The 18,121-nt window shown below is 44.4% G+C and overlaps 1 protein-coding gene across 2 annotated transcripts in view; it reads left to right on the top strand.

Annotated features, from left to right (window-relative positions):
• SH2D4B (SH2 domain containing 4B) overlaps positions 1–18,121 on the top strand; it is a 121,914-nt gene that overhangs the window by 60,937 nt on the left and 42,856 nt on the right. Inside the window, exon 6 of one of the 2 annotated variants that reach the window (XM_024209555.1) lies at positions 109–236. In XM_024209555.1, coding sequence (XP_024065323.1) covers positions 109–236 — 128 coding nt within the window. The remainder of the gene's footprint in view (positions 1–108; positions 237–18,121) is intronic. The other variant, XM_024209564.1, reaches the window with a different exon arrangement.

Here is an 18,121-nt window from a genome sequence, read left to right as displayed (position 1 = left end):
CTGTAGTGATTAGCCCCGTTGCCCTTACTCTATGAACATGGTGCAGGTTATTTTTTTGTACTACAGCTGCATGACGTCTATCTCCCATTGTTTGTATTTTAAATGTAGGAAAGCTTGGGAGCGTCCTTCTAGACCCATTTCCAGAGAAATCCTCATTCGCTGGTTCAAGGAAGAGCAGCTTCCACGACGTGCTGGGTTTGAGAGGAACACCCATGCTGTAGCGCCCTGGTTTCATGGTAATTCAGTTATCTTTATTTTTTCATATAATTGAGCCTGAAGGACGTTCAGGGTTGAAGCGGTGGGATCTAGTTTTTAGTTTTTTGTTTATCTTTGGTTTTTTTGCAAAGAACACAATAGGCACTTTCAATCGCGTCTCTAGTCGGGAGTAATCTTGTTCACCTTCCTCACAAAAGTTGGTATAAAATGGGTTGCTGTCTGACAAGTAGTGTCTATCCATTATTTTTATCATAGAGAGACTATTCTTCCCCATTTTCTTTTTCTCTGTTTTGTAGTCCAATTTGTGACACTTACCAGTTGTCCTCCTATTTCTTAGCATTATCAGAGCCTGAACTGCACAAATGAATGTCTGGAACAACATTTGGGAAAGGTGTGTGTGTGTGTGTGCGCGTAATGTTGACAGACCCCGGTCGTTGGCAGGCGGGATTGAACCTGGGACCTCTGGAGTTTAGTACACGAGCCTCTACAGCATGAGCTAAAAGCCAACTGGCTGTTAGCTAAGGCTAAGTAGAGCTAAGGCTAAGTAGAGCAAACTCATTAATCTCTCTCTCTCTCTCTCTAAGTGGTCTTGGTGTCACTAGCTGGGACAGAACACCACAGCCCGAAAGTGTGTGGATTACACGTGCACACATGCTAATCTCATTTTCATCCTGCATTACAAACATAGTTTATACTTGCTGTAACTATATAGATGGTAACCAAGCATTCTGGCCATTAGTATAAAGCATAGCTGACACAAAGACTTCTATTTATGAGCTTGAATGTATTTTAGATCCAAGTCACAATACTCTTTTCCTCTGAATGTTAGGAATTAGAGCATTATAGTAGGTGTGCTGGGCCTGACCTTTGTCTGACCCCAATTGTCATTTCTTATTATGGGGTTGTGTTTTTAGAGAATCCCTCACTTTCCTTGAGAGCTCTTTGACAGGTGAGCCTCCCTCACTCCCTGCCTATCAAGGCATAAATAAGTTAAATGTGCATATGGAGAATCATACCTCAACTAATCATCTGTTACATGCAAGAAATGAAGAAATACAATTATGGACAGCTCTTGTCTCTCTCCAGGTTGTGATTCCAAATCCTTCTCACTATACATAAGTTTTTACTTAAATATTTTAGAACACAGCAGCTAGCTGCTATTTTCAATGGCTTGGTGCTTCAAACAAAAAGAAAGAAGTAGATAGCTTGTAAATATTATACATTTCCATTTTTTATGAGCAGTGATGCAGATGAAAGATGGGCCTGTAGATACACATACACCTCTACCCCAATATAACACGGCCCGATATAACATGAATTCGGATATAACGCGGTAAAGCAGCACTCCGGGGGGGTGGGCCTGCGCACTCCAGCGGATCAAAGCAAGTTCGATGTAATGCGGTTTCACCTATAACGCGGTAAGATTTTTTGGCTCCCGAGGACAGCGTTATATCGAGGTAGAGGTGTATTTGACATGGGCTGTCTCTAAGAGTTAGTTAATGTAATAGTGGTATTTTTTGTAGTTTACAGTGTATGGAAAGGTAAAAGGAGCAAACATTCAACTCAATGGTTTATTTCCTGATTTGTAGAGCTGGTTTAACTCTGCAAGAAAGCATCTGTGAACATTCATAGGAATAAAGTTATTTGAGGTCAGTCACCCCCACTTATTTGCTATTTGCAAACAATCTGATGGGCAAGGTTTTCCCCCCAGTGTTTGAGGGAAGCTCATTCACATGAATATACATGTGCAGATGCAAACATGTATTTGTGCAAGTCATCTAGGTCTTGATGCAAAGCCCAGTGAAGTCAATGGGAGTGTGACTTTATGCACTGAAAGCTCACAAAACTTATCATGAGAATAAGTTTCTTCCTGCTTCTCCACCCAACAAAGATAATGAAGTTATATTTAGAGCTGTGCAAAGCACAGCAATTTTGTGATTGTCTTTTTGTTCTGTGTTTGTACCACGCCTAGCACAATAGAGTCCTGATCCATGATTGAGACTCCTAGGTGCTATGATAATATAAACAATAATTTGCCGGGGTTCATGCAGATATTGTTTTGGTACCTTGTCACTTGTGTGAACAAGCTCATATTGTCAAAGTGAAACTCAATCAAAATCCTCAAGTTTCATCTAGTTTCATATGAAAACCCCCACTCTATTTCATGTGATTGTAATGCAGAAGCTAAAATCGGGCCTGGTGTGCTCAGATGTTTTGTGAATCTTTTAGCAAACTTTGTCTGAGTTCCAAATTTTGTAACAAACTTTGGGAACCAAACGAGTACTCTGTTACTGGGTCACGTTGTGAATATTGTGTCCAGGTCCAGCTGGCTCCCACAACACACCTCATCAGAGTGAAGAGTTCAATGGCATTATCTTGGAATGGTGGAAGCTAAACATCAACATGTTATGGTAAAAGGCCTAAAGGAGTTTTGAGTGTGACTCTGAAACGAAGCAGAGAGAGAGCTACTTTGGTACAGAGCCCACTGTGGAGTCACACTTTGCAATTTTGAAGCAAGGAAATTCCTTGCTGTTTGTTTCCATTGTGTTCTGGGATCCAGGACTTTGTGCACATTTTTCGTGTATAAATGAGAGTACACCAAAGCATGTACCTGAGTCATGTTACTGATTTCTCATTTAAATGGAAACAATAATGCAAAGCCCTGAAATTTGGCTAATGACTCTGGCCATAGGAGCAACAACTTGTTCATCATTTGCTTAAATGGATGATGGCATGGAAAGCAATGTTGTCAAGTATTTTGGCCAGAGGCTAGAAGGCATAACTCTTTCATTGCATTTTGGGCTCTATTACTGAATCAGGGCTGGAACCTGCCAAGTGCTCTTGAGTGCTAGCATTGACTATAATGACAGCGGAGGGTCCCTAGAACTTGTAGGATCAGATCCTTCACAACCTTGAATGAGTCCCTGAACTTCCCATTCCTCATTTTCCCTATCTATAAAATGGGATAATACTTTGCAAGGGTATTGTGAAGCTTCAGTAAAAGATCTGAAGTGCTTTGAGATCCTTGGATGAAGTGGGCTAAAGAAGGGTAAAATGTCATGGAGTATGATCATCTGGTAGAGCAGTGTTGAAAGTAGATCCTCAGATAGTGTAAAATGATGTAATTCCACTCAAGTAAATGGAGCTATCCTGATCTACATCAGCTGAGGAAGTGACCCTTAGTCTCTTAGCCAAGATAAAACTTCAGTCCAGTCAGTATTTTTAAATTTTAATTTAAAGGTAACATTTTTTTTATTGGTACTAACTAGAAAATGAAGGCTCCTTCACTCTAAAAATAAAATCACAAACCCAAATCTAATAAAGATCAGTGGTTTTCACACTGGTGTCCTGCACATATACCACCTTTTGTAATTATGCTGAGTCAAGTGCTTATGCAAATTCTAATTCCTCCAGTGGGTTTTCATGGGGTGTGAAGCAGTGCAGCGTAATGCGGCATTCTGTCTATCTAAAATTCCCCCACCAGTTTCATTTGGAAGTTGGGCCAGATCCTTGGTGTTGGGCTAAGTCACCGTTTTGCCATTCCAGCACTGAAGGAGGGAGATAAAGGTGATAAAATACTGCAGCAGGGGGAACTATAGTCTACTGGATGGAGCTCAGGGCTAAGCAGTCACATGTTATATTCCCAGATCAGCCACTAACTAGCTGGCTGACCTTAGGCAAGTCATCCTATGTTTCTCTCTGTCTCACTTTTCATCTTCCTCTAAAATAGATACAGTAAACACTTGGCATGTTCTGTACAATCTTCAGATAAAAAATGCTATAAATATACAACGGGTTATTAGTTAGATTTACTATAGAGCAACATCTGCAGTAAATGGGAAAAACCTTTTTTAAGGTCTCTAGCCAGTGTTTCTTTCCTCACTCCCAAAAGTAACTGTGAGAAAACATTAGGGTGACCAGATCACCCAAGTCAAATATCGGGACCCGGGGTGGCAAAAAAAAAAAACCCCACCCTTCCTCCACAAGCGCTGGAGGGAGGCCCGGGAGATGCAGGAGAAGCGCGGGGCCAGGGTGAGTGAGAGTCCGGTCTGGCCCCGAGCAGGCAGGACTCAGTCAGGTGGTAGGGAGAGTAGGGGGGCGGCCCGCGGGACCAGGCGGCGGCTGTTCTCCCCCCCTGGGCAGCGGGACTCGGGAGCAGCCGCTGCTGCAGCTCCCACTGCTGCGGGGGGAGGAAGCGGCCGATGGCCAAGCTCGGCGGCTGCGGCTCTGGCGCCCCCGAACCTCCTGAGCCCGGGCCTGCTGCAGGGACCTAGCAGCGCGCACGCTGCGCCCAGCCCCTGGCCAGTCGCGTCTGGGCTGCTGCCCAGCTGGTGCTATCCCGCGTTGGCCCCGGAGTGGGGGCAGCAGGCCCCAGCCCCCCCGTCCCGCTCGGGTCCCGCAGGGGAACGAACGGGGCTGGGCTACCGCGTCCCGCCACCCAGGGGGAGAGAACAGCCGCCGCCTGGCCCCGCGGGCCGCCCCCCTACTCTCCCTACCGCCCGACTGAGTCCTGCCTGCTCGGGGCCAGACCGGACTCTCACTCACCCCGGCCCCGCGCTTCTCCTGCATCTCCCGGGCCTCCCTCTAGCGCTTGTGGAGGGAGGAGGAATGGTGAGCCTGGGGAAGAGGCGGGGATTCGGGGAGGGAGCCAATGGGGCGAGGAGGGGGCGGAGTCGGGGCGGGGGGCGCGAGCACTTCCGGGTTTCGGAGCATTTCCTTGTTTGTCCAGTGTCCCGACCGCACAGGAAATATTGGGACAGTCCCGATAAAATCGGGACGTCTGGTCACCCTAGTGTAAGCGGGGGAATGGTCCCGCTATTGTGGGGAACTTTCCTGGCTTCTGCACTACCCCGGTGAAGTGGGCTAGCGAAAGGATCTGAGTCCACACTCCCACTTCCTTTACCCAGAGGCCTCCCTGCCCTTGAGGACTCCCCTTCACCTCTCCTGTATGGCAGAGTCCTCGTAAACCCCGACAAGGCTGGGCCCAGGATTCCTGGGGGTCTCGATCCCCAACCCTCCTGTGATCACCCAGGACAGGGGCTAGGGTGTCCCCACTCTGGGGTACTCTCTCTGCACTGGGCACCTCCCTGACCCACTGATCATTTCATACAATTTAAAGCAAATACAAGTTGTTTAATTAACAATTCATTTTAAAAAAGAATAAGGAAAAATGGGAAAGGTTAAAGGAAAACACATCACCCTGCTCGGTGGCAGGGAACATTACAAACTGTGTCTCTGGAACGTCAGGGCAGTTCACAGTCTGTTCCTTGTAGGTCCCAGGCCTCCTTCTCAGGCCCTGGCTGTGCTGCAGAGACGCTGTGGGTTGGACACTTGCTCTGGCGGTGGCCACACGCTCTCAGGCTCTAGGTGGCAGGACCCTTTTTCCCAGCGTCGCCCCTGCCCGATCGGGGTTATGATCCCCCTCCAAGTCTGGCCTGCAAGGCCTCTTGGCTAAGGCGTCTCACTGTGCTGGGCCCACTGCCCAGGGTCCCCCTCGCTCTCCCCACCTGCTGACCGCACCCCACTCCGGACTGCTCCAGCCCCGGCTCCAGCTCCACTCTGCCTCAGCACGGCTGCTGCTGCTGCTCTGCCTCCAGCTCCCTGGGCTGCTTCTCTGGCTCTGGTTGCTACAGCTCTGCCCCCAGGACAGGTCGGCTCTGCAGGCTGCTTCTGTGACTCTGCTCCCAGCTCTGACCTGCTTCCTGGCTGCTTGTCTAGCCCCTCTGGCTCTGGTTGCTGCAGCTCTCCTCCCAGGGCAGGTCTGCTCTCTCTGGGCTGTGCTCTGGCTTTGGGGCTGCAGCTCTGCTTCCAGCAACTTAGCTTGGGCCCCTGCTCTCTCCTTAGCTCAGCCCCATTCTGTCTGACTCAGGCCATTCCAGTTCACACGGAGGATGGGACCCGCCTGGCCTCCTGACTCTCTGATTAGCCTGCCCGCCCTGTCAATCAGGCTGATCTGGAGCATTGGCCTCTCCCCATTGTTCCTGGGGACTGTCAGTCTCAGGCTCCTGATTTGCCCCTCCCCTTTTCGTGCTGGGAGCTAGCCAACCAAAACACCCCCACTGAATGTTAGTAAGGGGGCAACAGTCCCCTTACACTAGAAAACATCAATTTCAGCTCCAAGAGTCTCTTTCCTTTTCCATAGAGTAGAAATATCATTAATCTAATACCCCAACACATGGAAAATTTGTTTAAGGTAACATTGATCATGGTAACATTGATCTTTCCAGTTTGTGTTCAAGAAGTTGCAGTGAGTTCTTGCAAAATTATTTTTAATATGGAGGTGCCAGGTGTGGCTCCATAGTTCAGGTTGTGTTGTGTGTTGTACTGAAAGCAGGGATTCAGCTTTTCTTTGTCTGTAGAATACACTTTGTCCTTTCCCAAAATTACAGCACTTCCTCCTTGGAGACAGAATGAATTTTGGAACATTTTAAAAAGAAATCTGTTATTTAGTGTCAGTTAAAATTAGTGGTAAGTCTCTTTAAAAGGTCTCAGCTCAGACATTGTCTGACTACAGAAATTGGCAGGGACATGAATCTTGAGTAGATCTGGTGCTGTGCACGTTTGTGTTTTAAAGAAATGTTTAGGATTCAGGGCCCCTCCACACTATTATTGTCCTTCAAGAGAGGCAGAAAAATATTGTCCTTCAGAGAATATCACAAGAACTGCCCTCTTTCAAAATGGCTGCCATCTCCCATTGTTATCAATAGACTGAAGCCATGGCCTGACTTGAGTAAAGATGGTCATTGCCTCCATTCACCTGCTCCTCCCTGCCTCCTGACAGCATATAAAGCCACTTAAGTACTTCCCAATGGAAGCGAAGCCATCAACTGGCATATGATTCCTCAGGGCCCTCAGCTTGCTGGAGCTGCTTGAATATCAAGGAGCCAGAACCAGCTTCTTGGCTATCCTGACCATATCTTGGTTCAAGTGATAATCTGGGCTAACTCTCATTTGTACAACACCATTTACAGTAGTCTTAAGGTAGTTGTAAAAATGACTTAAATTATTTGAATACTTAAACCCAGAAAATTAAAGGTTCTGGGTTTCATAATTAGCAATTGATATCATACCAACTAATCAGTGAATGTGGGCTCCGAGGACACAATATTATGATCCCTTCTTGGGCTCGATTCTAGAGATGCAAGAAACTTGTTATGAATTTGCAATTCAGGCTGAACTTTGCCAATATCAGTGAATCTTGGTTTTTAGGGAAGCTTTGAATGGGATTTATGGTTTCAGATGGAAAGCTGTTTTACATGGGTCACAGCTGGAGACAAATAAAACTGCGCTGTTTTGGCTGAGTTTTGCTTTGATTTGGGGGTTTGCAAACCTCAGTGCAACCCATGCCAAAGTAAAATGAAAAAGTTTATCAGCCTTTTCCCATCTATTGCCGAGCATTACCAAACTCTATCACATACATCTACGTTTTTTGTCAGTTAGCTGCAAATATATGGTATAGGCCAGGAATATAATTCCTTTTGGCAACAAAAACATGGGCCTCTACCTTCCTAACACTTAACTGTCCTGTGCTGTAATGAGGGATGCTGATTGCTGAAACATATACTAATATTTTGCCCTTTGTCTGCAGTGTTGTCTTGTTTTTTCCTTCCTTCTGTTTAAACTCCATTTAGGCATGCAGCTCTTTTCCTATGAAAATCGGCTTGTCACTTGTTATTTCTGGGAAAGGTCAGATGTGGCAAACTCTCAGACCCTACATTTTGGCTCATGCATAGTTTGACTCCTGAATATAGAAGATTTTCTTAAATCATTCAAATGTCACTTAGCAAACAAGAGCCAGACTCTAAAATGATCCCATCCTTAGTTAAGATTTGGAAGTCCTTGATGGCTTATTCAGATCTACCTACATTATGTCAATGGATGCTCTCGCAAGTGTAGGAAGGACATGTCCTAATCATCACTATTATCAACACATTATTGTCTTATATCTATTACATGCCACCAGTGAAGGAGCTGAGTTGAAGGAGCTGTCCAGTCAATAGGTGTTTGAAAAGGAATCTTCTTTAGGTCGTGAGAGTTGGTGAAGAGACATTTTAGCCCAAAAGTATGGTGTTCCCTCTGATTTCAGATCAAGAATTCCTTCTCTAATGGCTTTCATCTCCAGGGCCGGCTTTAGGCCAATTCCACCAATTCCCCCGAATCGGGCCCTGCGCCTAAGAGGGCCCCACACCCAGTGTCAGGGCCGCCCAGAGTGGGGGACAAGTGGCAGAGAATCCCTTCCCTGGCTAGAGGCGCCTTTTTAATTTTTACTCACCTGGCGGTGCTCTGGGTCTTTGGCGGCGGGTCCTTCACTCGCGCCAGGTCTTCGGCGGCACTGAAAGACCCGCTGCCAAAGTGCCGCTAAAGACCTGGAGTGAGTGAAGGACCCGCCGCCAAAGACTAGGAGCATGGCCCGGTGAGTACAAGCCCCACGTGTTTTTTTTCACGTGTTTTTTTTTTAGTCATCCCTGTCGGGGCCCCGTCGAAACTGTTGGAATTGGGCCCCACACTTCCTAAAGCCGGCCCTGTTCATCTCCCATGTTGTTGTGGGAAGAAACACTGTCAGATGTAAGTAGACAGGATGGTTCTGCAGCCTGGACTCCTTCAGTACGGGATGTCTAACATTTTTGAGCGTTTGTGTTTTGTTTTGAGAATAACACTGCCACAGGGACAGGATGCAACAGCAAGATTTCTTGTTGCTTCTATTGAAATGAGCATTTTCTGAGACACACAAGTATTTTAGCTGTTTGATTTGATCAAGACCTTATGCAGCAATAAATACAGTGTGCTTGTTTGTTCATAAAGCACACTTTCTGGTTCTCTAAGGGAGGGAAACTTAATAAGTAACAGAACATGTTAGGATGAGATGAAGTAAACCACAGTGGAGATATGGCATTTTTTTACGTGAATTATCTATTTTCCTATCTGTTACTTCATCTGCTTTTTGCTTGTTTGATTTGCTATTTTGAGAATACAGAGGGATTGTGTGACGTTGCACTCCATATGCTTTATGAAAATATGCTTGGGAATGTGAATATGATGTAACTGGAATATGCTTAATGCAAAAGGTCTCTTGTAAGGTATCATTACAAAGCTTATAATCTACTGAATGTGTTCATCCTATTTGTTTGCATGTATTATTTCTATGTCTGGAGTTAGGAGAATAAGCTTGCATTGTATTACTGATGTAAACATATTAAGTGGAAGCCATTAAGGGTGCTTCAGAATCAATGAACTGTAAATGGCTCTGTTTATTTGCAAACCTTCCTGTGTATGTGTGGGTCAGCCCAGGAAGAATGGAGGCTGGGGTCTCACAGGACATGTGACCATGTCACATGATACTGAAATCCATCTTAAATCTGGTACTTTTCCATTTAGAAGGATGGGTGGGGACCCAGAGAGACAAAAGATTCCTGCCTTGTGCCAAAGCGATAAAAGGGGGTGGAGCAGGACAAGGAGGGCCAGTCATGAGAAAATCCATAGTTATCACCTGAGATGGCTGCCAGTCATGAAAAAACCCCTAGTTCCACCTGAGATGTCTGCTGGAACTATCAAGCAGGGCTTTGGAGCAGAGCCCGGAGCTGGAGCGTGGAGCAGCTATGGAGCAGTGGAGCTGCAGGTTTTTGCCTGGAGCTGGAGCACAGCTCCAAAGCCCTGCTAGCAAGGACTGTACCAGGAGAAAGGATTGGACCCAGATTAGGAAGGAGTCTAGTCTGTGAAAGAAGCTTATTGGAACATCTCTGAGGGTGAGATATTACCTGTAATCAGTTTCTTAATGTATTAGGCTTAGACTTGTGTGTTTTTGCTTTATTTTGCTTGGTGAATTACTTTGTTCTGTCTGTTATTACTTGGAACCACTTAAATCCTACTTTTTATACTTAATAAAATCACTTTTATTTATTAGTAAACCCAGAGTAAGTGATTAATACCTGGGGGAACAAACAGCTGTGCATATCTCTCTATCAGTGTTATAGAGGGCGGATAATTTATGAGTTTACCCTCTATAAGCTTTATACAGAGTAAAACGGATTTATTTGGGGTTTGGATCCCGTTGGGAGCTGGGTGTCTGGGTGCTGGAGCCAGGTAACCTGCAGAGCTGTTTTCACTTAAAGCCTGCAGCTTTGGGGGTGTGACTGGACCCCGGGTCTGTGCAGCAGGCTAGCATGTCTGGCTCAACAAGGCAGGGTTCTGGTAGTTCCAAACTAGGGAAAACGGGCTCAGAGGTAATTTCAGCACATCAGGTGTCACTCCCAAAGGGGTCTCTGTGGCTGAACCCGTCACAGATGGATCCTCAGCTTGTTTACATAGAAATGAAGTTAAGGAGCACGTGATGAAAAAAAGGGAGAATAGGGCCTTATCCAAAGCCTATTGAAGTCAATAGGCATCTTTCCCAGGGACTTGTTGGGTCAGGTCTCTGGGAAATGGGACAAACTCTACCTGGGGGGATGGTTGTTCGGTGTGGTTGTTCGGTGTCAAAATCCGGTTCCAAGTGGACCTATCTATGTCCCCAAAATCATTATTGCAATTAGTACTAAATGGCACCCTTGTTGGCAATCTTAGCACACAGACCACGGATTGAATCAGTCTGGAGACTGAATCACTCTTTTGTCCCTCCAGGGGTTCCCTCTTGAACAGGGTTGAGGTGTATTGTCATGGATGGATGGGGAAGAATGTATTGCTGTTGCCTTATATTGTCCCTTTTCCATAGATAAGCAAAGCACTTCAGGACTGACAATTCAGCACTTTTCATCATTGCTGAATCCAGCATATAGGAATGAATGTACATCTCGCCATGGTAGGGTATGGTGTATAACCTCCCATGTATTATAAAGGGACTGCTGTACACTGAAATGGGACATATCAGGCTGGGAAAATTTATGTGACTAGTGTTTGGTAGAGATATTGACAGGGAATTCCTGGGGACCACTACATTTTTGTATCAAACCCTTTAAGTGGTAATCCCCAAGCATGAGAATATTATGTTGAGTATCTTTAAAAGAGATACTATGCCCCTGCAAGGTTATGTATTTGTGGACCATGAGTGGATTCACTATATAATGATAGTGATGTGATTCCAGCTCTGTATTCACTGGGAGATGACCTACAGTTTTGGCATCACCATATCAATCCCAGCCATCTAACTAAAATATGAGGTACTAGCTCATACAGACTGTATTTTTCAAGGACAGCACAGTGTGTGGTGAATATGTGCTAAATCTTTGGATTCCTTGAGGGCTACCAGTAGCTGATGATGGGTGTTTCAAGCCTGGTTAGTCTCCAGTAACATATGACAAGAAAACCTGACAACTTCATCAACTCTGATTCAGTTCTCAACTTTTCACTCTGGAAACCAGAGGTGTTTTTGATTGGCTCTCAGAAATGAGAACTTCTGGCAGTATGTCACTCCATTTAGCTCTCAATAATAGTTTTAGTCTATCAGTCCTTTGGAAGGCTTTGGGATTGTTTTTCTAGTGCCGTTACGGTTCAAAAGTGTCAGCATAGAGAAGTTCTTGGCAAACAGAAGAAATGTTTTAGACCCATGGTCCCCCTTATAGGAGAGCAGAGTTTCAAAATGAGGTAACAGGAGCTGTGGCATGCAGCAGGGAAAGAGGAACCACAAAAGAGCTGCTGAGCTATTGCTCTGAAATGAGAGAGTGAGGTAACTGAATAATTCATGTGAATAGGCCAATTGCTAATGTGAAAATAGGCTTCCCTGTCCCTTCACAATAGGTATTCTTCCTTGCTTTCTGTTTCACTGAGACTCAAGTGCTATCTACCAAAGAAGTAGATGGTGGTTAGAAATAGATTACTTTACTGGACAGATGTTGGATGCTAAAAATAAGTTGTTACACAAATGTAACCACAGATGTAGAGAGATGTTTGCCTTGTGGGGCGTGTTCAAAGTTTAGGAGACAAACAGGTTAGGTGCACTAAGTAGGAACTGCCTTAGTATAGGAAGGGTTTTTGTTTTGTTTTGTTCTTTTAAACTACCCTGTGTCATTCCAAGGTTTAGGTAGCATCAAACTATTTTTTTCACTTGGTAATGGTGGGTATCCAGCACTGGACCTTTTTTCTTAACATGAAGCAAAGCAAAAAGAAGAAAGAACAAAAGTAATTTGAAACTGACTATATAGGTTCTGCTGTCATGTTTGGAAATAATGTGTGCAAACTAATCAGTACATTACAAGAGGGTCATTTATTTAGAGTAAATCAAATATAAGGACTTCATTCATTCATTTTTGAGAAAGTAAAAAAGATAAAAAGCAAGGACAAAGCTCTAACACATACTCCAGGAGAAGAAAACTTTTCTTGATAGAAGTTTCTTCCAATCATTGGACATGTAGTATGACAGGGTGCCATTTTTACACTAAAACAAACCAATACAAAAATAGTTGCTTATAAACATCTAGAATGCCTTCTCTTGATATGCATATACCCATCTATTACATCTGTATCACACTAATCATTTACTAATTCTTTATAAGCTATTTACAAATGGACTCAATATAAAATGTGACTGAACAATCAGTATTTAACCACAAAATAGTTACAGTTCTTTGCATATTTCCCATTTAAAGCACTGCAAATATTGTAGTAAAATCAAAACCCAGAGACTATAGTCAGCTTTCTTGCAGGTGGTCTGGTGACTGGCCCTTTCCCCTTACTCCACAAAGCATTGTGATGACAGCCCTATTGATCCAGCCTCCAAGCAAAAGCTGTGCAGTTATCCGTCTGACAGCTCCTGTGGAATGATGGCTTTCGAATCTTGCTAAGCCAAAATTACTCTCTCACACAGGCTCTCAGTAGGATCACTTGTGCTCTGTGACACCCAGAGAAAAGGCACATGACTGGGCAGAAACAGGACGGTGGTTTGGCTTTCCAACTGTAGTTTGCTCAGGTAGCAGTTGGTTGTGACACTTAACCTGTTGTCACCACAAGAGCTAGATGCTGGGAGATGATTTGAAAACAAAGGGAAGATACTTCAGTGAGTTTGCTGACTGCTAACCTGGATATGCAGCTTCTTTCTGTGTGTGTTTGTGATGGCCAGGAGTTAGAGAAAGGGGGTTGTGTGTGTGGAGGGGAGCACACCACTCCCTCCTCTATTAAAAGCAAAGGGAGTGTTCCCCTTCTTCTCCCTGACGGAGCCTTGGGAGAGGTCAGTTCCCCCTCCTCCTGCCTCTTTTAGGTCTAGCGCACTCATAATTGTTTATAAGTTCAGAAAAACATAGAGGGCCAGATCTACAGCTTGTACAAATCAGCATAACTTCATTTGAATCAACAGGGCTATACAGATTACCATCCAGCAGCTGAGGATCTGGCCCACTGCGTCCGCCATATCATGTTTCAGAATCAGTATGTATCTTTGTGAATCAGTCTGTAACGTTACTGAACACTCTGGCCCTGAGGTTAACCACCCTTTTGCTCACTGAATTCTGCATGCATCTTTCTGGGACTATACACTACTATTGTAAAACAGGCCCAGAATATTTGATTATAAATGGAGCAGTATGCAATTGTGTACCTGCCTCCTTGAAGATTTCCTTTGGGTTAAATTATGCTGCAGACACGTCTGAGCATTTAAGTTCAAACTGAAAAGTAGCAATAACTCATGAGACTGAGAGCACAGCTTTCTCCTCAGTTTCCCCAACAACCATGCTAAGAACTCCTTTGCAAAGTGGGCATTGCATCTGCAGCAGAGTCTATACATGATTATGTAGCCAAATGAATCTCCATTCTCACATTCAAGGGCCTGGATCCTCATCTCCGGTAATCTGTCATAGATACATTGACTTAATTTTGGACACAGGGGTCCTTAATTCTTGAACCTGTGTTAGCAGCCCAGCCCTATAAGAATTCTCATTTGTTTAGGCTGATATTTGCAGTTTGCCAGATCCTTAGCGGCTGTAATCTGTAGTAGCTCCATTGAAGTAATTTCCACCTATTGAAATCTGGGTTCATTTTAGATTTAGGGCCCCTAAATTAGGATTAAAGTGGTGTGAATAATAGCACACACTGAAGGGCTGTCAGATTACATTAATACAAATTTAGACACCTTTTAATTCGTGCCTGCAGTGTCCACACGGGGGAGTGACAGTGGAAAACTTTGGTGCAGTGCTGTTCATACCCCTGAAGTCCTAACTGTGGGGCAGTGTAGCCATAGCCGTAGATCATACTGCAGTGAGCTTCATTCTAGCTCCTAGTTCGTTGTTCCTCATCTCTAGTGATGTACTCTTGCTATTCCATTACAATGCACACTTAGACAATCTTTTCAGTGATTCCACTGACTTCATTGAGCTTTGGATCAAGCCCCAACACTGGAATACCATAAGCAATGTACTTTAGAGTTACAGTACTGCTGCTCAGAGGTTTGAGCAGCTTTTACAGTGCCTACCAGCACTCTTGCTTGACTTATGCTAGTGCTACAGTATCCCATTGTCACTTTCACGAGTGCTTAAAGTCAAACCTTGGTCTAGGACTCGGTAAACAAAAATCAGTCCATAAGTATGTTTTATGCAAGTAGACAAACAATAACTTTGTTAATTACAAACTTCTCAGTCTAGCCAAGTGCTTTAGAAGAAAAATTAGTAGCTCAAATTCCTTATATAGGTTCTAAAGTATTTACCAAAAACTCCACCATCAAAGTGTTTTTAAAAATGTATTTGGAATTTCTATTAGTTTGAATAGAGAGGGAAAAAAATCCATGTACAATATGACAAATTTATATATATTTTATACTATGCATATAACGTCTGATCCAAAGCCAGCAAAGACAATGAAAAGACTCCCATGGGCTTTAGATCAGGCTAGTATTGTACATGGTAAATGTGTGCATCCATATTTTAAGTGTGTGGTGCAGACAAAGTAATATATATATATATATATATTTGTAGTTTATATATAAAAAAATTGATCAAAGCAAACAAACATTTTTCACCTGTGGAAATATATGGGCAACAAAAATCACAGTATGTTTTCTTAGTTAACTATTATGAGTCCAGTTATACAACTAGAATTCTGGGGTCCAGGTTAACTGTGGCATTTATCTGTCTCCTTACACTCAGCGAGCTCTCCAGACACTGATTTACAGTGACAATCATCACTGAGTTTGCAGAAGGGATGGTATCCTGACAGTTTCTTGATGATCTATAAGACATGATGTTCAATGTAAGTTGTTAGCCTGGGCAGTTCTTGAAGTCCACCATGGACATGTCTATGTAATTATAAAGTCTGTCGTCTTTCTGGAAACTTTCATTTCTTTATAAAGCGTATATTGCGGGGGCGGGGAGGGTGCATTTTTTTTCTTTGAAGATCTTTACTGCTAAATGGCTTACCTTTTAGATTGTTTAAAACAATCTCTTGTATCATAACTCACTACAGCAAAGCACAGTTAGGATATTTCATTTCTAACATTTGGAAATATGTGCATCAGCCATTGCCAAGCCATCACTTTTTGACAAGCTAGGATGTGGCTAGAATAAAATTTTTGCCTTTAATGGCTGACACATAGGGTTTTCTTCCCACATAATCACAAGTAGTTGTGATGGTTGCAGTGCAAGTTGTGCTGGCCATCCAGCTGTCACTGTGCTGTGTGTCTTATTCAACAGATTCCCACTGGTTTCATGTGCCAGTTTAGCTATAAATTATGGGCTGGATCCTCTGCTGCAACCTAGCCACTTTGGGTATGTCCGCACTGTGATAAAACCCCACAGCACCAAGTCTCAGTGCCTGGGTCAGCTCACTCGGTCTCGCAGGGCTATAAAATTGTAGTATAGATGTTCAGGCTTGGCTGGAGCCCAAGTGTCCCAGAGCCCAGGCTCAAGCCTGAGCCCATATGTCTACATTGCAATTTTATAGCCCTGCGCCTGAGCCCCATGAGGCCAAGCCAGCTGACCCTGGCTCTCAGAGTCAGTGCCACAGGTTTTTTATCGCATTATAGACATATCCTTTGGATTGCCTGCAGGAGCGCCGCCAGGCTTTTTGCCGCCCTAGGCAGCAGCGCTCCTCCTCTGAGCATTCGGCGGCGGGGGGTCCTTCCGCTCTGCGTCTTCGGGGCACTTCGGCGGCGGGTCCCGGAGCGAGTGAAGGAACCGCCGCCGAATTTCTGCCAAGGGCGGCAAAATGCCGCCCCCCAAATCCTGCCGCCCTAGGCGACTGCCTAGGGTCGCCTAGTGGAAGCGCCGGCCCTGACTGCCTGCAGCAGCCAGTTCTCCCTGGTAAGCATAGGGTGTCTGCTATGACATGGGGTGCATAGGAGCATGGCAGGGGCAGGGAGCAGGTAGAACTTGCTGGATGGACCTCTCCTTATTACTTTAATCTATTCCAGTTAGATAAGCCCCCAGGCTGCTCTGATTTTAGCCAGCTCTGGCGTAGCAATGATTACAGAATCAGAAAACCACCATTGGTTCCGTGGGGCTTCCCCCTAGCTGCTGAGCCCAGCTCCAATTTTGGACCTATATTTGGACCTATATTTCATTATTTTCAAGTAATTGTAACTTTCTTTTAAAACAACTTGGGTACAATTCAGTACAAATCAACATAAACACAAAGCAATAAGGAGACAAAATGGATAACATCAGCCACTCTAGTAAATTAGTGACTTGTCAATGACTGTAATAAAATATTTTGCCTACTACCATGCTATCCAATTAACCTTTAGACATTTCAGTGTCCAACATTGGACCAACAATATTACTGTTTAGATCATTGCACTAGTGAATTTATCTCTCTCAAGCATTTCCTTTGTTTTGACTGGCAAATCAATACTGAGGTGAAAACAAAGCAATTCTAAATAATATACCGGGGGGTGGGAAGAGAAGAGAAAACAAAAGACGCTGAACATACTGCAGTTCATTTAGTAAACTGCAAAACCTTTCCTGCATGGCATTGCCTTTTGATAAATCCATCCCGTATGATTTGTACAAAATAGTACTTCAGAGAAGTTTCTGACATATCTGTATGCTAGTCACTAATTACAGGTTATGTCTTAGAAATTTATTTCTGATTTCATGTCTAAGAAGACCTTGATTCATATCCCTTATGGGCCCTCAAATAGAGCAAAACCTCACTTCTCTGTTTCACAGTGAAGTGAGGCTTAGTGTTTGTGAAGTGCTTTCGGATTCTCATATAGAACTTCAAATTATTATTATTGCCTTTACGGTAAGAACTTTTATTAGTTACAGGAATTTATACAGTGTTATGTCTGTTACAGAGCTTATTATGAAGAATTTGGGGCCTGAAAGGTATTTTAAATTTCAAACTTTATCAATGACATCTCCTAACCTATCCCAACACTACCTAATTTTGACAGGACCAAAAGGTGTGTGTCGCATCTCTATCAAGGGTCAATTTAATCCCAATCAAATGTTCTTAGATATGCTGTTATCTAGTAAATTCCATCCTCATTTCCCCCTTATGGAGCCTGTCAGAGGTAGGGTGGGTCCCTGACACCTTCAGAAGGCCAGCTATTCCCTGACAGGGCCTTTTTATGAATGAAGGTTGTATTGATATGCGATGAGGTGGTATCAATACTCAGTGATCTTGGGTCAGTAAATGTGGATGTGGCACCATCAAGCTTTAATGCAGTGTCAGTGTGAAGAAATAGACATTACAACACAGAATCATAATGCTTAGGGTTACCATATCTATTAAATAAAAAAAGAGGACCCTCCACGGGCCCTGCCCCCGCCCATTTCCCCACCCCCAGCCCCGCCCCAACTCCGCCCCTTCCCCTCCCTAACTGCGCCCCCTCCTCCCTCCCACTCCCAGCCATGGGGAAAGGGCTGCTGGAGCGCTACCAGCTTCACGGTTTGCCGGGCAGCCCCCAGACCCTGTGCCTCCGGCCGGCGCTTGCCCAGCGCAGCTGGAGCCCGGGAGGGGAAGCGCCCAGCTGGGGGCGCAGGGTCTGGAG

This window comes from Terrapene carolina, unplaced genomic scaffold (assembly GCF_002925995.2).
Source record: "Terrapene carolina triunguis isolate 2854851 unplaced genomic scaffold, T_m_triunguis-2.0 Scaffold146, whole genome shotgun sequence".
Taxonomy (NCBI): domain Eukaryota; kingdom Metazoa; phylum Chordata; order Testudines; family Emydidae; genus Terrapene; species Terrapene triunguis.
Note: the sequence above shows the minus strand (reverse complement) of the source record. Positions and strands in the feature narration are given on the sequence as shown.